Source organism: Scyliorhinus canicula, chromosome 9 (genome assembly GCF_902713615.1).
Source record: "Scyliorhinus canicula chromosome 9, sScyCan1.1, whole genome shotgun sequence".
In the NCBI taxonomy this organism is placed as follows: domain Eukaryota; kingdom Metazoa; phylum Chordata; class Chondrichthyes; order Carcharhiniformes; family Scyliorhinidae; genus Scyliorhinus; species Scyliorhinus canicula.
In genome coordinates this window covers 4,761,955-4,787,280 of record NC_052154.1, presented here as the reverse complement: position 1 = coordinate 4,787,280, position 25,326 = coordinate 4,761,955, and the positions used below count along the sequence as shown (strand labels likewise).

The window sequence follows — 25,326 nt, the reverse complement described above, 5'->3', positions numbered from 1 at the left end:
GTTGTGTAGTAATTTGATCGATATAAGGGAAGGCTTGTGGGTCACTAAGATAAATAGAAATACCCACAGTATTGGTGACGCTGTTGGGACCGAAACAGAGCAACAGTATACAAAATCTTGAGGGTCGGGACAGAGTAGACAGGAGAAAACTAGAAGGACGAAGAACAAAACTGGGGATCTATACAGCACTAACTGAAAACTGGGCATCCATGAGGGGCTGTGGGCCATCAGCAGTAGCAGAATTGTATATGACCACAATCTGTAACCTCATGACATGGCATATGCCACCCACACTCTATCATTACCATAAAGCCAGGGGGAATCAACCCGGTTCAATGAGGAGTATGCCAGGAGCAACACCAGGTATACCTAAAAATGAGGTGTCAACCTGGGGAAGGTACAACACAGGACTACCTGTGTAATGAACTCCAATTGGCTTTATTGGTTGGCCAATTGGAGTATGAGCTCCCTCAATGATAGCTCATTGAGGGGGCCCATATAATCACCTGTGTAGGCTTTGTGAGCCAGTCTTAAGTTGACTAGACTGCTAGCAGCACTGTTTGTAGCTGCTCCTGTAATATCGTTATTGTAAATAAATATTGGTGTGGTGACGGAACTCCTGCCTCCCGTGGATTACTACAATGGCGACGAGGTAAACTAAGAATTTTGCGGAGACCAGCTGCCGCACTCGGAGGGTAAGCTTTGCCATTTTAAAAATGCCGTTTTTTGGGAGGTTAGAGGCATTCGACCCGGCTATTGAGGACTGGTCCCAGTATGTGGAGAGAATGTGTTACTTCTTCCGGGCAAATGATATACTGACGGACGAAAGGAGACAGCTTATCCTGCTGTCGGCGTGCGGACCCTCCGCTTTCGCCATTATACGTAGTCTGATTTATCCCGATGCGCCGGACACGAAAACTTTCCAAGAAGTAACGGAATTGGTGAAAGAGCACTACGACCCAAAACCACCCCTCATTTTGCGTAGGTACAGATTCTACACAGCGAAGCGGGAAGACAGGGAGTCAGTCACGAATTTCTTGACCCGCCTGAGAAGGCTGGCGGAAAAAATGTGAGTTCGGCCCAACGCTAAATGAAATGCTTCGGGACCGGTTAGTGTGTGATATAAACGACCTCACAATACAGAAACGCCTGTTGGCGGAAACGGAGCTAGACTGCAGGCAGGTGTTACAGCTCGCACTGTCCCTAGAAAAGGCAGCAAGTGGGGCGCAGGAACTACAGGGCACGCCAATGGGGGTAGATACCTGTGAGAGGGACTACCACAACGGGTCCTGCTACCAGATAGCCGCTCTCAGGAAAAACCTGAGGAATAGAGGGAAAAAGGAAAACCCCAGAACTGCCCCCAAGTCTGCCAGGACCAACTGGAGACAGAGGGAAGTATTGGCCGAGGCTCCCCCAACAGAGAAGGACCGTTTCTGGCACCAGACAGAGTGGGGTAACAACGACAGAAACCCAAACGGAAAGGATACCCACACCCCAGCCCCGAGCAATTTCTCCAGACCCCGTCATCCAGTCATCAGAGTCGGAGATGGACACACTCGACGAGACCGCCGCGACACCTCTCCCCGAAGAGGAGGAAGAACAACTTCCAAGGAGGTCGTCAAGGAAAAGACGGGCACCTATAAGGTACACCCCGCCCACTTTGGAGAACGACCCGGCGGACGACACAGAGGTGACAGACCCAGACATAAGGAGCAGGAAGAAGCTCAGAGGAATGCCAGCTGGCAGGAATTCCTCGGACCATGGGGGGGGGGGGGGGGGGGAGGGGTGTAATGAACTCCAATTGGCTTTATTATTTGGCCAATTGGAGTATGAGCTCCCTCAATGATAGCTCATTGAGGGGACCCATATAATCACCTGTGTAGGCTTTGTGAGCCAGTCTTAAGTTGACTGGACTGCTAGCAGCACTGTTTGTAGCTGCTCCTGTAATATCGTTATTGTAAATAAATATTGGTGTGGTGATGGAACTCCTGCCTCCCGTGGATTACTACAACTTGCATGCTCAACAACCTAAGAAGTATGCAACAGACAGAGCCAAGTGATCACACAACCAACTGATCAGATCTAAGCTCTGTAGTTCTTCCACATCCAGTGGTGAATGCTGGTGGACAATTAAACAACTCCACAACTATCTCTGCCGTTGATGATTAGGGAGCCCAGCGCATCAATGCAAAAGACAAAACAGGCATTTGCAACCATCTTCAGCCAGAAGTGATGAGTGGATAATCCTCCTCAGCCTCCTCCTGAAGTCCCCAGCATCACAGATGTTTGTCCTCAACCAATTAGATTCACTTTACATGATATCAGAAAACAAATGAAGGCATTGGATACTGCAAAGGCTGTGGGCCCTGACAACACTCTGGCAATTGTACTTAAGACTTATGTTACAGAACAAGCTATAGCACGAGCCAATCTGTTCGAGTGCAGCTACAAACTGGCAATGTAGAAAATTGCCCAGTTACGTGCTTCTCACAAAAAGCAGGAGAACTCCAATGTGGCCAATTATCGTCCCATCAGTCTACTCTCGATCATTAGCAAAGTGGTGGAAGTGATCACTTATGGTGCTATCGAGCGACACTACTCAGAAATAAGCTGTTCACTAACGCTCAGTTTGGGTTCCATCAGGACACTCAGCTGCTGACTTCATTACAGCCTTGGTCCAAACATGTGCAATTGAGCTGAACCTCGAGATGAGGTGAGAGTGACTGTCCTTGACATCAAGACAGCATTTGACCAAGTATGGCATCAAGGAGCCCAAGCAAAACTGCAGTTAATGGGAATTGGGGGAGTACTTCACTGGCGGGACTTATACCCAGCACAAAGGAAGATGATGTGATTGTTGGAGGTCAGTCGCAAGACATCAATGTATGAGTTTGTCAGGATCGTGTCCTAGGCCCAACCACCTTCAGCTATTTCATCAATGAAATGAAATTCGCTTATTGTCGCAAGTAGGCTTCAAATGAAGTGACTGTAAAAAGCCCCTAGTCGCCACATTCCGGAGCCTGTTCGGGGAAGCTGGTACGGGAATTGAACCGTGCTGCTGGCCTGCCTTGGTCTGCTTTAAAAGCCAGCGATTTAGCCCTGTGCTAACCAGCCCCACCATTCCCTTCCCACCATTATAAGATCAGAAGTAGGGATGTTCACTGATGATTGCGCAATGTTCAACAACATTCATGACCCAGATTCTGAAGCGGTCTGTGTCCATTTGCAGCTAGGCCTGGACAGCTTTCAGCCGTACGCTGATGTGGCAAATAACATTGATGCCACACAAGTGCCAGGCAATGACCACCTCCAACAAGAGAGGATCCAACCATTTCATTGACAGGATGCAGAGCTGGGCTGAGAAGTGGCAGATGGAGTCCAACCTAGATAAATGTGAAGTGATTCATTTTGGAAGATCAAATTTGAATGCTAAATACAGGGTAAAAGGCAGGATTCTTAGAAGTGTGGAGGAACAGAGGGATCTTGGGGTCCACATACATAGATCCCTCAAAGTTGCCACCCAGGTTGATAGGGTTGTTAAGAAGGCGTATGGTGTGTTGGCTTTCATTAACAGAGGGATTGAGTTTAAGAGCCGCAAGGTTTTGCTGCAGCTTTATAAAACCCTGGTTAGACCACACTTGGAATATTGTGTCCAGTTCTGGTTGCCTCATTATAGGAAGGATGTGGATGCTTTGGGGAGGGTGCAGAGGAGATTTACCAGGATGCTGCCTGGACTGGAGGGCATGTCTTATTAAGAAAGGTTGAGGGAGCTTGTGCTTTTCTCACTGGAGAGAAGAAGGAAGAGAGGTGACTTGATAGAGGTGTACAAGGTGATAAGAGGCATGGATAGAGTGGATAGCCAGAGACTTTTCCCCAGGGTGGAAATGGCAGTCACAAGGGGAAATAGTTTTAAGGTGATTGGAGGAAGTTATAGGAGAGATGTCAGAGGTCGGTTCTTTACACAGAGTGATGGGTGCGTGGAATGCACTGCCAGCAGAAGTGGTGGAGACAGAGTCATGAGGGACATTTAAGCGACTCTTGGACAGGCACATGGACAGCAGTAAATTGAAGGGGTGTAGGTTAGGTTGATCTTAGATGAGGATAAGTGGTCGGCACAATATCGTGGGCTGAAGGCTGTACTATTCTATGTTCTAAACTTTGCCTCATGCATCTTAAATCTATGAACCCTAGTATTTGACTCTTTCACCCTGGGAGAAAACTTCTGACTATCCACCCTGCCCATGCCCCTCATAATTTTGTAGACTTTTATCAGGTGGCTCCTCAACCTCCCTTGTTCCAGTGAGAACAAACCGAGTTTATCCAACCTCTCCTCATAGCTAACCTCCATGCCAGGCAACATCTTGGTAAACCTCTCCAAAGCCTTCACATGCTTCTGGTAATGTGGCGACCAGAATTGAACTCTAGGGGTGGGATTCACCTTTCCGGGGACTAATTGACACGCTGGCGGGAAAACCGGCGTGAACCACTCCGGCGTCAACAGCCCCCGAAAGTTCGGAATTTTCCGCACTTTCAGGGGCTAGGTGGACGCCTGAGGGGTTGGTGCCGTGGCGGCCGGCACAAAAGGGACTGCACGGGTTAGCGCATTCGCCGAAGGGCCGGCGTGATCTCGCGCATGTGCTGAACTGCTGGCGTGGTTCCATGCATGCGCACACTGGCCAGCGTATTCTGGTGCATGCGCAGGGGGTTGTCTTCTCCACGTCGGCCATGGCGGAGTCCAACAGGGGCCAGCGCGGAAGGAAGGAGTGCCCTCGCGGCACAGGCCCGCCCGCAGATCCCCCTGTGCCCCCCCGAGGACCGCCCCAGCCGACTTACCTGCCAGGTCCCGCCATGTGGGACTATGTCTAATTAATCCACATCGGCAGGACTGGCCAGGAACGGACAACCGCTCGGCCCATCGGGGCCCGGAGAACTTCCGGGGGGGGGGGGGGGCTGCCAACCTGGCCCCGGCCGATGAAGGCCAGCCTGTTGTATACTTGAACAGAAGCTGATGTCATGGGAGTGTCCCTTTAAGAAATGTTTCTCTATCTGCATTTTAAAAGCTGTTTCCAGGTGTTGAGTGCGATGTGCTGGACCACACCTTTGAAAAGGGTTTTCTGGTTTATGGGATCTTGTTATTAAAGTGGAACAGCTGAAGGGGGAAATTTATTAAGGGTTATACATAGAGTACTGTAGTTGTGTGGGGTATTTATATTGGTAGTTGCTAAAAATGCTGACTGTGTATGTTTATAAAAATGTTAACTAAATTTGTAGAATAAACTTTGTTTTTGATTAAAAATGCTTAAAGCCTCTGTTGAATAACATCTAAGGCCTTTATGCTCATTGTAAGCAAAATCAATAAACAGCTGTAGGTCAGGTGAACTCCATGATATACTTTGGAGTTTTCTAAACCCTGGCCCATAACAGAGGTCTGGGATCCTGTTGGTACGCAGTCTCCAGGCTGGAGGGAACACATTCCTTTGCTGACTTCCTCCTCGACATCCATCCATGACCATTTGTTTGCAGCAAGACCTGGGAAACATTCAGGCTTGGGCTGGTAAGTGGCAAATAACAATCATACCACACAGATGCCAGGCAATGACCACCTCCAACATGAGAGAACCTAAACATTTCCACTTGAAATTCAATGGCTGTAGTGTTCAAAAGTTAGGTAGGGTTGATGGGTTTTGGGGATAGGGTGGAGGTGTGGCTTGGGTAGGGTGCTCTTCCAGAGGCCGGTGTAGAGTCGATGGGCCTAATGGCCTCTTTCTGCACTGTAAATTCTATGTTTCTATGATTACTATCGCTGAATCCCCCCACTAAAACATCCAGGGGGTTCCCATTGACCAGAAACTGACTAGTCTAGCCAAATACTGTGGCTAAAAAAAACAAGTCAGTGGCTGGGAATTCTGCAGCTTGTAATTTACCTTCTGGCTCCCAAAGCCTATCCACCATCTACAAGGCTCAAGTCAGGAGTGTTATATAATACTCTCTAGTTGCCTGGATGAGTGCGGCTCCAAGAACCCTCAAGAAGCTCAACACCACCCAGGACAAAACTGCCCATTTGATGGCAGCCCCTTCCACCACCTTCAACATTCACTCCCTCCACCACCAAAATGCAGAAGGTGCAGCAACCACTAAGCTGCCTTCAACTACACTAATGCAGGTGCAAAGAGCTGAATGGTCTTGTTCTGTGCTATAAACATTCTGTGATTGTACTTTGGCTGGGTATGATGTATGACCCAAAAAACTAAATGAATAACTTGGCAATTTGGGAGAGAAACCATAGAGTAAGTTACTGGAATATGTGCACTGTAGTTGCATCATCCCAAGCCTCCAAAGATTCTACCTCAGTGGATCAGTCGTCTCCTACCATTACTCAGAGGTGTTAGGTCAGTGCTTCTAATTGACTGTTTTGGGAGCAGAAGCGATCCTCCTCAGGTCACGGCCGTTAACCAGTAACACTGAGACATTATCTCCATTCTTCATGTGCAATTTCCATCAGATGTCACCGGATAATAATGAACACTGAACCCTGGTCAAATTAAGTAAATAGTTGACTAAAAAAGCATAAAATGTACATTGGTAACAGTGATCTGAACTCTAGTTTTGCTGTTGTATTGTAAAGTCTGTACAGGGTCAATGTAGGCTGCACTGGAGCAACTTCTCTCCAGATTTCTCCAGGCATTATGTTGTACATATTGCTCTCCCACATCTCAATGAGACAGTATGAGTGTATAAATACTTGTATGAATATAATCTATACCCATTCTTAAAATTATAAAATTATGAACTGATTACTTACTTTTGTCATGCATGGTACTGTAACAGGTTAATGACTTCTTTAGTTCCTTTTTGTATCTATCCTCACATTCTTGAATCACTTTGTGTCGATCACATTTGTTGGGGCACACCTGAAGAATTTTGCAGAAATTTCTACTATTCAGGGATGTTGATATAGTTGAACAACCTATTAAAGATTAAGCAAGATAGTGTCATGACACCCTGGGCTAGTGCAATATTTATAAACATCTAGTAGTTAAGTGCTCTCTGCAGAGAAAAAGAGGGAGTGAAAGCACTTAACTGTTTTGATGTGGTCCAAGAGCTGTCAATCATAGCTAGATGTTTATAAACATAACTGTTAGTTTCACATCTGTCTACTTGAAAGGGTATTCATGAGGGTCTGCCTACTCAATCTTGCCCCAGGCCTGAAGTGTGGTGATCCTCGGGTTAAATCACCACCAGTCAGCTCTCCCCCTCAAAGCGGGAACACAGCCTATGGTCATCTGGGACTATGGCGACTTTACACTTGAAATCCACTCAATCGTGAAGGGAAATGAGATTAAACAATCCAGACAGTGGCTGTGCCTGAAAGCTGTCATTCACAGCCTCGTAAATTCAATTTCACATTGATATGAATTAAAGCATTGCAGATCAAGATCTGAGGGGTCTTAAACCCAGCTGATGTGTTTTCTCTTTCTCGGAATTTACAGGTGCTGCTTCCCCTGCCTGAACCAGAAAATTATCCATTCATGCCTCCTCTCTGTTTCCTGTTAGCTAGCTAATCCTTTATCTGTGCTAATATGCTATCCACTATACCGTAAGCTTTTATTTTCTTAATAACCTTTAATGTAGCACAAATGTCTTCTGGAAATCTAAATAAAGTTAATCCATGGTTCTCCTTTACTTACAGCACATGTTACTTCTTTGAAGAACTCCAATCCCAAGATCATTGATCACTGCCCTCTTTGTCCTAACCTTTGCAATTAGGGTACAGACATTCTCCAGATGCTAACTCAGGAAAACTGGCCTCAATATTCCTCAGTGGACAAGAAAACCTAAAAGATCTGATCAGATAACTCAATTTTCTTTACTTTATAACATGGGTTATAAAGTAAAAGGGAATGAGGGCCCTAGAAAAATATTGCAATAATTTTAAGAATTGGCACATATTAGGGTGGGTAAAAGTAAAACTTAACATTTATACCTGAACATCGGAAATCTTGGGCTGCAGTAAATGAAGATGCAGGATTGCTAAGATTGATTTCATTATCAATTAGATTTGAACACAGAATCAGTGGATCTATAAAAAGAAAGACAACAAAGGATTGAAAACATCTACTTTAATAGTTTATTCTTCATTATAAAAGTGATGTTTTCTTTTTTAGTCCTGCTGGATTGAAAAGGTTTACAACCCTCTCGGAGCATAAGAATTTCCTGGCTCCATTTTTCTTTCCTTCTTCTGGATGAAGAACCATCTCCACCCCCATCCCAGTGGTACTGCACGAGATTAGGAAATCAAAAACTCGGCTGGTTAAAACAACAAGTAGCTAAACCATACATTACATACTGAGTTCCAGTCCTTGCTGGATTGGTGTCCTGACAAAACTGAGAGCGAAATCACCTAGCGTTACACCACTGGTATCACCTAATCAGTAGCATGAACCTATCAGTTTGTCCGTTGCACACTGTAGGGATACCAAAGTGAAATTCAGCATCTTTTGTTTCCTAGCTAAAAAGAGTGAGCTCAGACCAACAGTCACATCTGTGATCTGTTCACTACGTTCCAATGTCATACTATGGGTTGCATGTCCTAAAGTGCGTTTATAAATAGTTTAAATTTGGTTTTGCAGATAAATCTACCTATAGCTTCTACTTTGGAACGGTCCAGGTTATTCGCACACACATTTTTAGAACTCACACCAGGTCCTATATGTACAGCCATAGGTTTTAAACTGGGGTGCACAGTAACTTTCCAAGGGATCAGTAACATAATATGAAAATATTTACTGAGCATTTAAGTGAATATGTGGCATGTGGGCGGCAAGATAGCACAGTGGTTAGCACTGTCGCTTCACAGCTCCAGAGTCCCAGGTTTGATTCTGGGCTTGGGTCACTGTCTGTGCAGAGTCTGCACACTCTCCTCTTGTCTGCGTGGGCTTCCTCCCACAGTCCAAAGACATGCAGGTTAGGTAGAATGGCCATGGTAAATTGCCCTTAGTGTACAAAGGAGTTGGGTGGGGTTGCTGGGTTATGGAAATGGGACGGAGAGGTGTGGGCTTAAGTAGGGTGCTCTTTCCAAGGGCCGGTGCAGACTCGATGGGCCAAATGGCCTCCTTTTGCACTGTAAATTCTATGTCTATCTCTAGGTGGGGCAGCATGGCAGCGCAGTGGTTGGCACTGTGGCTTTACAGCGCCAGGGTCCCAGGTTCGAATCCCGGCTCGGGTCACTGTCTGTGTGCACGTTCTACCTGTGCCTGCGTGAGTTTCCTCCGGGTGCTCCAGTTTCCTCTCACAAGTCCCGAAAGACATGCTGCTAGGTAATTTGGGCATTCTGAACTCTCCCGCCGTGTACCCTAACAGGCGCTGGAGTGTGGCGACTGGGACTTTTCACAGTAACTTCATTGCAGTGTTAATGTAAGCCTACTTGTGACAATAAAGATTAAGTAAGAAGTCTTACAACACCAGGTTAAAGTCCAACAGGTTTGTTTCGAATTGCTCGCTTTCGGAGCGCAGATCCTTCCTCAGGCTGTGCTCCGAAAGCTAGTGATTCAAAGCAAACCTGTTGGACTTTAATTTGGTGTTGCAAGATTTCTTACTGTGCCCACACCAGTCCAACGTTGGCATCTCCACAATAAAGATGAAGAGTGAGCCTGATGTAAGCCAGATGCAGAGTGTGGCTCCCACACATGCAGCACAGAATGAGCTGGCTGTCTCACCTAGGAAGGGAGCAGACACACCCATCTCACTGAAAGTACATATCTGTTTTCTTAAAAGTGTTATTAAAACACCCTTTAAATGCAGTACTTTCATATTATGTAGTGTATGCCTACTCACAGCAGGAACATATTGTATAGTTTGATAATCAAAAAACCTCACATCTAAATTATATCATGTATATATAATGATATAGTATTTGTATTTAGATGGGGAAACATGATTACTAATCCACTTGAAAGGCATTCCTTCAACAAAGATAGCTTGAGAACCACAGGTGTAGATGTAAACACATGGCCTCCTCTTAATGTTAGTTTTTATACCAATTAGAATTATTGACATTGCTTTCCATTCAAGAGATTTCGACATGCTATTATCATTGTTTTCAGTCTAAAGGTGTCCATACCTATGTAGTTCTGCTGGCTTCTCTTTCTGCTCATTGGTGCAGGTCTTTTGAATGAGTCATGGCTAGAAAGGAAAAAACAATTCTGAGACGTAGTAATACCTGGGCTGAATGAACAATATTGTAAAGTTCATAGTCTTTTAAAGGTACAAAAAAGTGTTTTTACTGGATCATATAATACATTTCCTGCAAGACTTTGAGTCAATTTACTCCAGTTATAAATTCTTATGACCATACGTAAACTCATCACAATCTGGCAGCAGATTCTACAAATTGATGCAATTAGTTTGGAGATTAAGGTCCTTATTTAAGTTTCAAATACTGCCTATTGTGCCATGGCACAACCACCATGCAAAATTGGACAGATAAGCAACAGATCTGCCAGCTCAAAACTGATGATGTTTGAGGTGCTGCACATTGACCATCAGCAGCACGATAGCATTGTGGATAGCACAATCGCTTCACAGCTCGCAGCTTAGGTGAATTGGACATTCTGAATTCTCCCTCTGTGTACCCGAACAGGCGCTACGATTTGGGGCTTTTCACAGTAACTTCATTACAGTGTTAAGTAAGCCTACTTGTGACAATGAAGCTTATTATTATTATTAATAAGGTTTATAAACATTGTGATTAGTTTCTCAGCTGGGTACTTCAAAGTCACACAAGTGTGAAGGGAGATGAATGAAATAATTCAGACAGCTGGGTGTGTTGGAAACAGTCAATCACAGCCTTGTGAAAGAAACTTCACAGAGAAATTAATGAAAGGCTTGCAGATATAAGACCTGAAAGGGTTCAAATCCAGCTGACTGGTTTTCTCTTCCCAGGAATTGACAGGTACTCTGCCTGAGCCAGCAGGTGTATTGCACAGGTGAGTTTTAAAGCAGTAATTTTTTTTCACCGCTGGTCTGGACTGCTCTCTAGTTAACAGGCAGATGTCTCTGTTATTGGGGGTATCCAAACAGCGGCCTCTTTTCTGGGGCGCTTCTAGGCAGGGATTTCTCTAATTAGGGGGGTCTCTGGTGAGTGTCTCTCGAATTCGGGGGTCCTTGATGGGGGCCTCCCTAATTAGGGCCTCTAATTAGAGGTTCTCTGCTGGGAGGGGTCCCTCTAATTACGTGGTCCCTCTAATTACAGGGTCTCTCTAATTAGGGGGAGTCGGGTCACTTTCATACTATGGGGGGAGGGAATGACCCAGGAAAGCACGAGGGTGGCGCCAAATTGCACCGGACCTCGCTATCAGGCCGCCCGCTCAAAATGGCAGTCCGATAGCAAGGTTACCTTGGAATCCCCGCCATGCATAAATTTGCATGACAAAGGCTTGGAACTCGCTTCCTGATTTGCACTCACATTCTGGTGAGAACATAGCGCCAGATTATTGATTCTGAGGCTAAGTGCAGAGGATCTGTGACGTTTTGCGTGGAAAAAATCGTCGGCTTCTCCTCACCGATCTTGCAACTGGTGAGGGGCCACGTAAAACTCCTGGCCTCCACAAAATAAACGGCCGGAGAATGGCCGGGTCCGTGGCCATGCATGAACACGGCGACAACCTGCAGCGGTCGCGCTGCAAAATATGGTGCCGGCGTGTGTGGACCCGAACTGCCAGATAGCGCCCTCCTGGCCACCTCCCACCAGTCCCCCCCACCCTCACGGAACCACCCACCGGCCAGTAGCATGGTTCCCGCTCGACTGTGGCGGTGCTGGACACAGTCTGCAGCTGCCACACTGAGTTCCAGCACGGCTGAGACCATGTGTGAACCATGCCGTCGTGGACTCGGCCCATCAGGGGCGGAGCATCGGGGGAGGGCCTTCAGGTGACATGCTGAGGCTGTCGCAATAGTGAGCGCCGCGATGACACCGTTTTGGAGGAGGCGGGGCATACAAAACCTGCATTAAACAGGTGCCCCCTCCGATTCTTAATAACTATTAGTGTAACCCTGGTTCCTAATGTAACCACTTTGTTGGATGGTTCCTGGCACAGCGCAGTTGCACAGATGAAGTTAATACGTCTGGGCAATTATGCTGCAAACACTTATTTGGGAACTTCTAAGAGGGATTCCCCAGCACATCTTTGGGGTTCATTGGAGCATAGGAATTAGGAGCAGACCATTCATTCAGCCCTTCGAGCCTGCGCCGCCATGGCTGATCTCTTCCTGGTCTCAAATCCACCACCGTGCCTGTTCCCCATAACCCTTTAACCTGTTTTTTAAAAATCAGAAATATATCTATCCCCTTCTTGAAAGCTTTTAATGATTCAGACTCCACTGCACTATGGAGTAGCGAGTTCTGCAAATTCAACATCCTCTGTGAGAAGTAATTCCTCCTCACCTCAGTTTTGCATCTACTACCTCTCAACCTATATCTGTGACCTCTCATTTGAGAGGTACCTCCCAAATCCGCGCTGCAGAGCCCAGAAGTTGTAGCACTTTGTCTTTTTGTTTGTCCTTTTAAAAACAATTGCCTTTTTTTCCTACTTGCTCGTCAGAAAATATGTCATACCTCTTTTTAAAATCTTGCTCATTGTTGGATTTCTGCCCATTCCTTGATGTACTTGCTCTTGGAAGCTCAGCCTCAGGTACAGTTACTGGCTGGTTACATGAGTTTCCACATTGCACAAACCCAACTTTTGCACCCTTTTGCTGATCGGTTTCTGGAAACCTATCCATGTTCTGAATGTCAGAGAATGCACTTGGGCCACCACCATCTGCCGGGGCAATGGGCAAATCACATTGCTGGCTTTTCATGTCCCTTGCTTTGGCCTCAGAACTCAGTTTGTCAACACCACCAAATTGATGCACGTTGGCATTCTTCCTACTTGTCTCCTGTGGAAAATCATCTTCTACAAATATCTGCCGTCTCACTTTTTCCTAAGAGAAAATAAAGGACAACAATTTGCTTTTCATTTCTTACAATTATTTTTTTGTTTTCAATTAAATAAAGCTGAGGATGAAATTTGGGAACAAGAATGTAATATTTTGATATTGTTACTTTGTACAAATGGTCCGTTCTTCACCCCACACAGCACAATGAGTAAATTCATCACTCAGGCTCCCTGTTTTGTGATGCCTTTGTTGAGGCAGTGGTGGATGCCCCATATTTGGTCTCCATGCTACCATGTAAGACAGTAAACATTTACCATGGCTTTCATCTCCTGATCACTATCTAGTGGGTTCAACTGAAAATCAGGCGAGGGAAGTGTAGTGATATGCATCACTGTATATACACAAGGGGTTAATGTAAATACACTACAACTAAGTAACCATTAGAGGGAGCACCAGAGATGTCATGACATGCAGACACGCAACCAATGGGTCATTAGATCAGGACACCCAGAGGTGGCATTACCACAAGGGGGCATTACACGCCCCATATAAAAAGGACAAGGCACACAGGCTCTGCCTCTTCCACCGGCAGAAACCAAGAGAGCAGGACAGGGCTGATTATCAGCAACATCACACCCTAGCACATGGTCGAGAGCAAGCTTGTATAGTTAGCAGAATAGACTGAGTTACTAGGGGCAGATTAGTAGTATCGAACTCATTTAAGAGCATTGTTAATCGTTCAATAAATACGTTAAACGTATCTCCCGAGTCCAGAGCATCTTTCAGCAGACCCGACATCAAGTGGCAGCTTATGTTACTAGCAATAACATAACAGGAAGGAGCTGGTTTGGGTCATCCTTGATATCCAAATGGCAAAATAGTCCATCAAATATCCACTGCTTTGATTCAAATCTAAACAATGACTACTTGGGTTAACTATTGGAGGACGACCACTTGTAGATCAACAGCATTCCATTTCTTTATGAAAAGCTAACCATGGAGGGGGTGGGGGGAGGTTTGAAATTGGGGTGAGGAAATAAAATTCAGAAATGTTGAACAATGGGATAACATCAGAGCTTGGTTTAAACTGATTTCAAACTCATAATTTCCCACATATATTTAATTAATGAGGGGGAGGTTTCAAGTGAGGGGAGATTTGTAATGTTAAAAGGAAAAAGAAAGGACAACAGAAAATTGGACCACCCCAAGTCACCTTTGTAAGTTTTCAATAGTCATTTGTAGTACAGAACTTGAGTACTGCTGAAAAAGACATGTCAAAGCTTTTCAGCTTGCACTAGACACTTTGCAAGAATAAGGGAAAACAATTTATTTTATGAAAAGAAGCTAATTGGTAAGTGGTCTCTAATTGGAAGAAACGTTGCCATGGAGAATGCATCAGTTGATGGTGACTGAAAGATAACTGCCAAGCACTGTTTGAAATTTAAATCAGGCAGCTTGACTCTGATTGGTCAAGGCATTGTCCTGGGGAATGAATCAGTAAATGGCTGTCACTTATTTGGTTTAGCTGAAATAGGCACAATGTGTGTACATGATCTTTCTTTCTGCAAAGAACGGGGTCCTGTGTATTAGCATGTGTCTTCCAGTACACGCAAATGCACCACATTGTAAGCCCGACTGAAATTCTTAAATTAGTAGGCAGCATAATTCATAACATGCGGAGGATTATTTAGCAACTATTGTCCAATCATGGAATAATATCGAGTGTTGGACGTTGTTTGTGTTTTGGCTGGTTGGGTATGGGCTGTGCCTTGTCCATTACAAACAGCGGCTAGGACATGGTCTTTGTGGCATATGACCAATATTCCTAGCACCATGCACAAATTCATATACCACATTATACATTTGTGTGTTAAGCAGAATGTCCTTTTGGCTTGACGGGAGCATTTGGTTCGTGGCAAACAGCACTCATGTTGCGTCTGCATAGTAGCAGGTAAATGGCTGATGTTGAAATAGGGTACGTCGAAGGCATCCTGCGGTAGAATGGCTATCCTGAATAGATCATTACGCTTTGCATATCACACAAACTCATGAACGGGCCTAATGGGACCTTGGCCCTGTAAAGTGCTCAGTGAACTTCAGATTACCCTGGAACGGCAAGGCATTTCAAAACAATTGGTGAATTTAGCTGTTTCAAGCTGCTAGTATGCAGGCATAAAGCAGGTGTTCTGAAGGGGTGGGGACTAACAATAAGGCAGCTTCTACACAAGTTTTCCTGCCTGCTGCAACACTGCAAAAGAGAAAATTCTACCCAGTGTCCAACATTAGATATAGTTCCACAGTTGGACATTTGCTAAATAATCCTCAACGTGTGAACTGGAAGATGCATATATTAATCAACAGAGCCCTGTGTTTTGTAGACAAAAAGAATATGTACACACATTGCACCTGTTTCAACTAAAAAAGATATGTGGCAGCAATTCACTGAACCGTTCCCAGGGCAATACTTCAAATAATCAAGGTCAAGCTGCCTAAATTACATCTCAAGCAATGCTTGGCAGTTATCTGTCAGTCATCATCAACTGATGCATTCTCCATGGCAACATTTCTACCATTTAGAGTCCACTTGCCAAAAAATGTGTATTCTCTTTGTGGTGTAAATTGTTATTTCCCCCTTATACTGGTATCCTTGCGAAGTGTACTGGTGAGCAAGCTGAGCCTTCCTATGTTCCAAACATTCTGCCTTTGTTCAAACAAAAAAATCAGTCAGTTTGAGATCTCTTTTTCAGCACTAATTCTATATGTTGAGTAAAAACAGAATTGAGTGCAGGTGATTGCCCAGCAGTGTGGCTTCTGAAAGAGCAGATAAGGCAAGAAAATTGGGGGACTTTTACCTATCTATGTTAATTGCATATTAATGGTGTTTAACTTTATGCAAATGGTGGGCATTAACTGGTTCACCTGAATCCCTATAGGCACACACTGAAACTTTAGTTGTTGGGTTAGGAAATGTAAATAACTGCAAATAAATATTAAAAAGTGTAAATATTGTTCCATCCTACACTAGGTTTCTGAGTACATTGATATATAATGCTACATGAAAACAAACCACTATTTAATACAAGATTCAATGTTGTCATAGGAATAAAGATCAACTAAATGAGTGGCGCACCATTAGCCGCTGATCTCTGTATTGCATTTTATTTTCTCCAGCTCTTGAACAGGATGGATTAATTGTAGCAATAACAGAACCCTCCACCCTATATTCATTTGCTACATGATTCAAATGGAATTTTCTTTTCTCTGGGGTTAAATCCTGCTTTTCTGCCTGTCTTGTTCCACCAGTCCATGTATCCGTTATTGTATTATCCATGCAAGATTTATCCAAGGAATGCTGTTCACTACAGTGTTTCAGTGGCACATCTTCCTTCTGTTTCACCATCTGGTCTGTTCCTGTAAGCAATGGCTCACATGTCTGAAGCTTCAGGTTCACATGTGAATTTGGTCCTGTAGCTGTCTGGTGTACATCTGCCACGCCAGTGTTCATAATGTGACTTGTCATCTGTTTTTATTACAGAATATAAAGTAAGTTAGAACAACATAATCAGAAATAATTTTTCAACTATTTTATTAATAGAAAACACGTACCAGGAATCATTGCTCACCATACTGATTTGGAAACATTGCCGTTCTTTCAGTCATTGGGTCAATATCCTGGCACTCTCTCCCCAACAGCACAATGGGTGTACCTACACTTGGGGACCATAGCGGTTCAAGAAAGCAGCTCACCACCACCTTCTCAAGTGCAATTAAGGATGGACAATTAATGTTGGCATAGCCAGCTATGTCCACATCCCATAAATTAATTCTTAAAGGTCAACCATCATAAGAGTTCCATCAGAGGCTGGTTTAGCACAGTGGGATAAACAGCTGGCTTGTAATGCAGAACTAGGCCAGCAGCGTGGGTTCAATTCCCGTACCGGCCTCCCCGAACAGGCACCGGAATGTGGCGACTAGGGGCTTTTCACAGTAACTTCACTGAAGCCTACTTGTGACAATTGTTAGGGGCTGGTTTAGCACAGGGCTAAATCGCTGGCTTTGAAAGAAGACCAATGGAGGCCAGCAGCACAGTTCAATTCCCGTACCAGCCTCCCCGAACAGGCGTCGGAATGTGGCGACTAGGGGCTTTTCACAGTAACTTCATTTGAAGCCTACTTGTGACAATAAGCAATTTTCACTTTATTCAGTGGTGGAGGAGATAATTGCAAAGTTTATTGAGACACGGAGATCTTAAGAGCAGAAGTTTCCACAGGTCAATTTCCATTAATGCTAATCTGAGTCAGTACAGTAGCTGTTGTTCTTTCCAAAAAGGCTTCAGTGTCCCTGGGCTGATAAAGGGATATAAAACAATCAACTAACTCTTAATCCTAGTCACCAGCGAGCGCGCGATCCAATGGCTACGCTGCGGCCAAAAAGCAGCTCGCCGCGCTGCAGTGTGGCCATTGAAAGCCGGGAGACCCCACTCCCGGGATCTACCCAGCTCTGAATGCCTCACGAGATTCAACGCAATCTCGCAAGACGTTGCGATGTGAATCCTGCCCACAATGGGCGGGGTCACATTTTAGCAAATCTGCATGTTAGTGAGGTAGTAAACCACGCTCGAATGTGCAGATTTCCAAGGTACCCCACAAACGGGGACCAGATGGAATGGCACTTGTGGGGGTCTCACAGAGGATCGGAGGCCTCCAGCTGCATGGCCTTTGGGCAGATGGTGCCTTGGCACTGCTGGTGCCACCTGGGTACCCTGGTACTGCCAGACTGCCATTGCCAAGGTGCCCAGATGGCACTGCCAGCTGGCATGAGGGGTGGAGGGCAGAAAGAGGAGGTTGGGGATTGTTTCAGGGGCTTCAGAGATCGTACAGCGAGCGGAGCTCCCCACTGGTACAATATGGGGTTATGTGCGGCCTCGGCTGTGCGTTCCCCATTCAAGCCCCTTACTCAACGAGAGTCATGTTGAATAGCCATGTGTTTTTCAGCACTGCGAGTGTCAGGAAACACGCAGCTAAGAGCGTTCGCTAGGGACTTTGCTCCCTTTTGGGAGAATCGTGCCCCTAGTATTAGAAGAGTTCACATTTTCAGAAGTTGGACAAGATGGGAGCCAGTTAGCTGTGATGCTTCTCTTTTACATGTGAAGTGTAGCCACATGGGAAAAGTGACCTTCAACCATAATCTATTATCAGCACCTTCAGGAGAAATGGAAGGAATCTGAATCTGGCGACACCCAGCCTTGATTTTTTTTGCTTTAACAAAGTCAGAATATTTGGAACGCGACACGACAGGGAGTTATTGTGGCAATACAGGCAAGTATGGAGTAGAAGCTAGATACCTACACAGGGAGGAAGGAGGATAAACCCCAAGAATGAATCCAGATTGCCTTCAAGTGGCAAGCTCAGAGCAGCACAGAGCTCAGAGGGTAGCACGGTAGCACAGTGGTCAGTACTGTTGCTTCCCAGAGCCAAGATCCCAGGTTCGATTCCCGGCTTGAGTCATTGTCTGTGCGGAGTCTGCATGTCCTCCCCGTGTCTGCGTGTGTTTCCACCGAGTGCTCCGGTTTCCTCCCACAGTCCCGAAAGACGTGCTGTTAGGTGAATTGGACATTCTGAATTCTCCCTCAGTGTACCCGAACAGCCGCAGGAGTGTGGCGACAAGGAGATTTTCACAGTACTTCATTGCAGTGTTGATGGAAGCCTACTTGTGGCATGAATAAAGAAAAATATCGTTTCTCATTTTCTCAACTGCACAACATGAGTGGTCGCGGATTACTGGATGAGCGGGGAAAAATAAATAAATTACAGTAACTGGGGAAAGACTCAAATTTTAAAAAAATATCTCTCAAAGATTTTTCATAATCCTTTACTTACTAAGCCTAATGGTACAAATGAAAAGGAGAGGCCCTTAAATGACAAGTTCACCTCTCATGCTGTCAGCTTTAATAAGCCAAAAAAAAGGTGACATCATCCCATCACTTTGGACAGACTGGAGTTGAATCCAATCCCCAGAGATGAAAGATTTATGTACTGATCCACTGCACCAACCAGCATCTACAGTTCATTTTTACTATCGCCTTTCTCTGCCTCTGAAATATTGGTCTGTTTTTCTTACCGCCAGACTTAAGTATTCCAATGTTTTATTGCCCATCTTCCCCCCTCCCTAAATGTAAGCTTATCCAAAGCCCTGCTGCCCATGTCCTAATTTGTACGAACTCTCATTCATCTATTCTCCCTGTACTAGTCAACCTATATTGGTTCCTGGCCCACCAATGACTTGAATTTGAAATTCTGAACCTTGTGTTCAATTTCCTCAGGTCTCACCCTTTCCCAATCTGTGCAACCTCCTTTAGCCCCACAGTCCTCCGTACTCCTCCAATTCTGCACTCCCATACCCCATCTTAGATTTCCACTCCCTGTCCTGAAAAGGCCTCAAGTACTAGAATGCCCTCCCCAAACCCTTCTACCTCTTTTAAGACACTCCTTAAAGCCTTTGAATAACCTCATGATTACAAGACCGAAAAGCAGCTCATGTGGCACACATTTTGACTGATTCTCCTCCTTGAAGTGTATTGAAACGTTTTACTGCACTAGAGACGCTGGGCTCAATTCCTTGTCTCCCAGAGCCGGCAGCTAGAACTGCAATCGGGCGGAGAACAGCAAACAAAAAAAATGACGATTTGCATCCGGAGCCAATTCCGTTGTGATGCTCCAGTCCTCCGCTGGCAGTATTCGTGAAGTTTACGCCCCGCGCCTGTGAGCACATGCAAATCCATCACTTGCATGGATTTGAATGTCATTAGCGGGTTGGACACTGTGTGCTCTATCTCTCTCAGGCGGGAGTCTCGCCGGCTCAAATTGGTGCAAGTATTTACAAACAGGGCCTGGGTACCATGACTGTTGAGGAGGAGCGGGAAGGTAAGAAAACACTCAAAAGTCTCAAATATTGTCAGATTTGCTGGAGGGTATCTGCCTGGACTGCTGGGAGTAGCGGGGAATAGCGGGTTCATGCACTGGGCGTCCCCCTCGGAATTGGGGTGGCCTTGCTCAGACTGCCATCGCTGCAGTGTTATTTAAAGGCACCCCTTTGGTGCTACTTGCAGGCTCCTGATTGTGCACACTGCTGGCTGCTCACTGTATCCTGTAATTGCTCTGAGAGCCTCTGGTCATCTGGGAACCCACCCAGCCTGCCCCTCTGGAAACCCTCAGACCGCAGCAGTATCATCAATGGGATGGGCATGGTCCTGATTAATCACCGGCCCAGCCGGTGATTAGCAGACCTCAATCAAAGGGCGGATGCACCATAGAATCATAAAATTTATAGTGCAGGTCATTCCACCCATCGAGTCTGCACCAGCTCTTGGAAAGAGTACCCCACTTTAGCCCACACCTCCACCCTATCCCCGTAAGCCAGTAACCCCACCTAATCTAAGGGCAATTTATCATGGCCAATCCACCTAACCTGCACATCTTTGGACAGTGGGAGGAAACCAGAGCACCCGGAGGAAACCCACGCAGACACGAGAACCATGGGCCTTTGGCACCCCACCTGGCACACAGCCCCTCTCAGAGTGGAAGTCTCACCAGTGACATCATCAGCTAGCCCACCCCTCAGAACCATAAGCTGTCACCAAGCCCTTTCCTATCCACCGCGCCCGTGCTCCCATCCATCCTGCCCCTGGCCAGGAAACCTGAGCAGCTCTGTGTTACACCCAGGACCTACGTCACACTGCAGCTAAGGTCCCAGCAGACGGACACTTTGCTCGCTCACTCCCAAATGTAGAACCTGTCTACGCACAAGCCTCCAAGCACAGAGGCACATGGTGACTTCTGGAACACAACCAGTTGCCACCTTGCTGGTGGGAGAAGACATGCCCCACCCAGTGTGGAGACAAACAGTCAATCCCACGGGGGGAAACACTGAGACAGGTAGCAGCAGCCACCAGTACCCCTGTTGAGAGGGATGGGTAGTGTGGATACAGGATCCCCGCATCACAGGCCATGTGGGGACAGGGATGCAATACGGATGACAACTTATCGAAGCCCCCCCTCAAGTCAGCTATGTTCTACCTGGCTGCTGCTGTCATTGCGGATGCATTGAGGTTGGAGAGGACCCTACACAAGTGGATCCTGCCCAGAAGGGCCAACCAGTGAGGCTCAAGTGCCGGCCTTTCAATAGGCCAATGATGAAGGTACGTATATACAGTCAGTGCCTGTCCTTCGAGGAGCTGCCGGACTGTCTGTACCGACGCCAACTCTGGCTAACGAGGGAGACCATGCAGCATCTGTGCCATATTGTGGCACACCTGGCGCCGCCGGGGTATGAAGGAGGATACCCGCTCCCCGTGGCCATCAAGGTTCAAAAGTGGGTGTCCTTTATCAATAGGAAAGTGTTCCACTCCCCGAATGTGCAGTTGGTGTGCGACCACCAACTGCACATCATGCATGTCTGCGCCCGATACCCTGGCAGAGTGCATGATGCTGACATCCTGGCGCAGTCTGATGTTCCTGTCTCCTTCAAGACACTCCCTCGGGTGAGAGGTTGGCTCTTGGGCAACAAGAATTGCCCGCTGAAGACTTGGCTGAAAACACTAGTGTGGAGGCTCCAGACAGAGACAGAGACCTATTATAATGATTCCCATGCAGCAACCAGCAGCGTCATTGAGCGGTGCATCGGCATCCTCAAAACGCTATTCCAATGCCTGGACCGCTCTGGTGGGGTTCTCCAATATAACCCCAGGAGGGTCTCGAGCATCGTGGTGCCCTGTTGCATCGTGCAGCAGAGGGGTGACAAGCTGATGAGGAGGCCTCATCTGATAAGGAGGATGATGAGTGTCCAGGAGGATCTGGGCATGGAGCCCGAGCTGTTATGGCAGACCACTCAATGGGATCCAGGGCCATCGTACACAGGACAACTTCGTCACCTCCCGATTTACCAACTAGGAGGCCTGGCCACTGGCAGCTCTGCCATCCTCTCCCACCTCTCCAGCACCCCTCCCGTCAAACAGGATCTCCCCTCCCAATGACCGCTCACCCGTTCCCTCGCCCGGTCTTGTACTCCACCTTTCCTCTCCCTCAATCCTTCACCCCACCATCCCTCTCCCTCAGTACTACACTCCACCCTCCCACTAGCCTTTCCACTACCTACCAGTGCACCCTCTCCCCCCTCCGAGAGTCCTACCAGGGTAATGGCCCTGGACTAGCAATATCCGTGGGTCTTGTTCACTGGAAGGCGGTGACGACCTCCTCATCGTTTGACAAAGTCTGACTCCTGCCTTTAGGATCACATTCCACTGTCCGCTTGCATGATCCTATCATATGGGCTGGCCAATCCTTCAGGCGGACCCATGTCTGGGGGGGGGCAGGGATTGCGGGAGATGGTGAACGGTTAGGGCGCACCTCACTGGAGGTGCTGTCATCCAAGGCTGACTCACAAGGCCCCATCCCCTGCCACCTCTCGCTGAGGGTGACACCATATGGGACATTAATGTGTCATGGGGTCCTGCCCTGCCTCATTTTTCAGCACCCCACCAGGTAGATCTTCTACACCAAGGTCCAATCCATCCCTAACACCCATCAGACAGAGGTTAGAGGCAGGTCGGACTGTTGGTGCAAACGTGCTTGTTGGTGAATATATACATTGCTGTGTCCTAACCCCTAACTTATGTGCTCTCCCAATCCTTCTGGGTGTAACCCCAGACAGCACATCAAAAGTGAGGTGGCCCGCTGCATGTCTTGTGCTGACCCATGATGCTCTTGATGGCCGTCCTCTGGATGGGCCCGGCTGATTTTTGGGTATCAGAGGTGACGACGTGTCAGCCTGTTCTGCCTGCTGCACATGAAATGCACCAGTGTCAGGTGTGGAGGATTCGGAAGTGCTGAGGTGCTCCAGCACCTCCCCTGCAGAAGGCACCGGCGCCATCACTTCCTCCTGCCTCGGGGCGCCCGTTGGCCCCTGGGCTACTCCATGGAAGTGAGTCTAGAGTGAGCTCCAGAGGCATATCATCACCTGCAAGTCCTTGAGGCCCACCTTGTCTAAGCCATGGTCTCGATGCCCTCAGCCATGAAGCAGAGACCGGGATATATCTTTCAGCGAGTGGGACATTACTGCCTCGGTTTCTTAGGAATTCTATGGTCAGGTCTCTCACTACCTCGGTCATGTCCCTCGGTGACTGGTCATGGGCAGCACCGTAGCAAGCACAGTTGCTTCACAGCTTCAGAGTCCCAGGTTTGATTCCAGTTTGGGTCGCAGTCTGTGCGGAGTCTGCTCGTTCTCCTTGTGTAAGTGTGGGTTTCCTCCGAGGTGCTCCTGTTTCCCCCCACCTACACAAGAAACGTGTAGGTTAGGTGGATAGGCCATGCTAAATTGCCCTTGGTGTCCAAAAGGTTTGGGTGGGGTTACTGGGATAGAGTGGAGACACGGATTTAAGTGGGGTGCTCTTTCCAAGGGCCGGTGCAGACTTGATAGGCTGAAAGGCCTCCTTCTGCACTGTAAATTCTATGATAAGGTCAGTCAGCGCCCGGCAAATGCTCTCGATGCCCTCAACCATGACCCTTTACAACTGGGCCAAGCTCTGCAGCGCTGCAGCAATGTCCATGTACACCCGGGATATGTCTGACTGTGACTGGGCTCCCCTGTCCTGCGCCTCAGCTAATCGACCGCAGTGTGTCCAAAGCCTTGGATGTCCTGACCAATGGCTCTGACGTCTTGACCCAGGCCTTCCATCCTTTCAGTGTTGGCCTGGGTATTTTCAGCAACATCTCCAGCCCCTGAAGGTGGTCGGACTCCTCCAGCTGTGCCTGCAGGCACTATTTCGCTGACACCCCCTCCTGTAAATCCTGGTGGGATCATAATTGCCAGAAGAGCGACACCGGTGTGGAAAGCAGCCTTCTGACCTCTTGCTCCACTTGATGCGCTGCAGCATGTCTGTAGTGCACAGCAGAAGGTAACCCAGAACCTCTTCACAGCAGGTGACCCAGGAAACTCTTCACTAAAATGTCCCTCCAAGGATCTAGTCTCTGCAATGGTGGAAAATGCAGGTGACAACAGTGACGAAAGGGCGGCGTCTTCCACTGGGGGCAAGGTAACCCGGATGGTCCAGTTTTGTCTGATGGTGATTCTACGAGACAATAGACATGGTGAGATCTTGGGAAGGAGTAGTCTGTGGGAAGATGTGACTCACTTGCTGGAGAGACATCAGCGTGGCATTGGGTTCTCACTTGCTTGGTGCATGCCAACCTCCATGTCAGACACTGCCCTTTCTCAGTCTTGCCACTAGTTATGTGGCCCTCTCCTCTGCAGGGATATGGACCCACATGTCTGGTATACCCGCTCCGGTCTTTCTGCCTCTCGCGCCTGCTATGGGTCACCATATCCTAGTGGGCACAGGAAAAACATGGTGAGACGCTGAGAGGCGTGATTTACAGGGGGTTTGGAGTTGGTGGCAAATGTGAGTGCAAGGCTCCTGGCCAAAGACAATACAAGTGTTGGGGTTTGGTGGATGATGGGTTGTGAGGGAGATGCAGGCAGGTGGGGTGTTGTCGGCCTCTAGGAGGAAGTGGAATGACGTGAGGAGTGAAGAACAGGAGTAATGCCAGGGGCACAGAGGTTATGACTCACCCGAGTTTCCCTAAGGAGGTCATTCAGCTTTTTCCAGCATTGCATTCCAGTCCTCCTCCTGAAGTTGGCAGCACTGACCGCCTCTGCCACCTTCTCCTAGCCGCTGTCTGCAATGGCGAGCTTGAGTCGGCCCCCCACCCTTGGGAAGAGGGTGTCCCTCCTTTCCTCGGCTGCACCCAGCATTCTGTCCACCTCATTCCTGGAATCGCAGGGTAGTCTTCTTTTAGTTGGAATGTGTGTGTGGTGAGTGGAGTGCTTGTAAGCAGCTCCAGCTTGTCAGGCTCATTAGCACGAATTCCGACCCCAGCGAATCAGACGCCAGTGGGGATTAGAATTTCCTGAAATTCATCTGGGCAGAGTGCTGATCCTTTTGCAAGTCCTGAATCACGAATGGAGTCTGCAAAGGGAATGCAAATTGAATACGATTCGGTTCCGGCGGGGAGGGGGAGGGTGAAGCGTCCCAAACAGTAAATTCAGCCCACTATATAAATGCAAATTACTGTTTTTTTAGAAAAGAAAAAAGTCAGTTAACCTCTTCTTGCTGTTTTTCTAATGCTTTTATCCTATTTAGAAATGCTTCTGCAAATTTCCAGTAATTGTTCAGGCTGTTGTCCTTTTCATTACGAAGGCCAGATGAAGTAAACGTGTCTTCTCTTGGTTGCAAATCCTCCGCCAGACCATTCGATAGTTTCTCAGCTTGGAAAGAGACAACAGCAGGTATAAAAGGTAAGCATAAGCATAATAAACCCCAAATATAAAGATATA

At 47.1% G+C, this 25,326-nt stretch overlaps 1 protein-coding gene across 2 annotated transcripts in view; it reads right to left on the bottom strand.

Annotated features, from left to right (window-relative positions):
- terb1 (telomere repeat binding bouquet formation protein 1) overlaps positions 1 to 25,326 on the bottom strand; it is a 192,031-nt gene that overhangs the window by 72,195 nt on the left and 94,510 nt on the right. For both annotated transcript variants that reach the window (XM_038806219.1, XM_038806220.1), the window contains 6 exons: positions 25,094 to 25,257; positions 16,067 to 16,456; positions 12,614 to 12,981; positions 10,121 to 10,182; positions 7,985 to 8,080; positions 6,803 to 6,967 (listed from right to left, as the gene is read on the bottom strand). In XM_038806219.1, the coding sequence (XP_038662147.1) occupies positions 6,803 to 6,967; positions 7,985 to 8,080; positions 10,121 to 10,182; positions 12,614 to 12,981; positions 16,067 to 16,456; positions 25,094 to 25,257 (1,245 nt within the window). The remainder of the gene's footprint in view (positions 1 to 6,802; positions 6,968 to 7,984; positions 8,081 to 10,120; positions 10,183 to 12,613; positions 12,982 to 16,066; positions 16,457 to 25,093; positions 25,258 to 25,326) is intronic.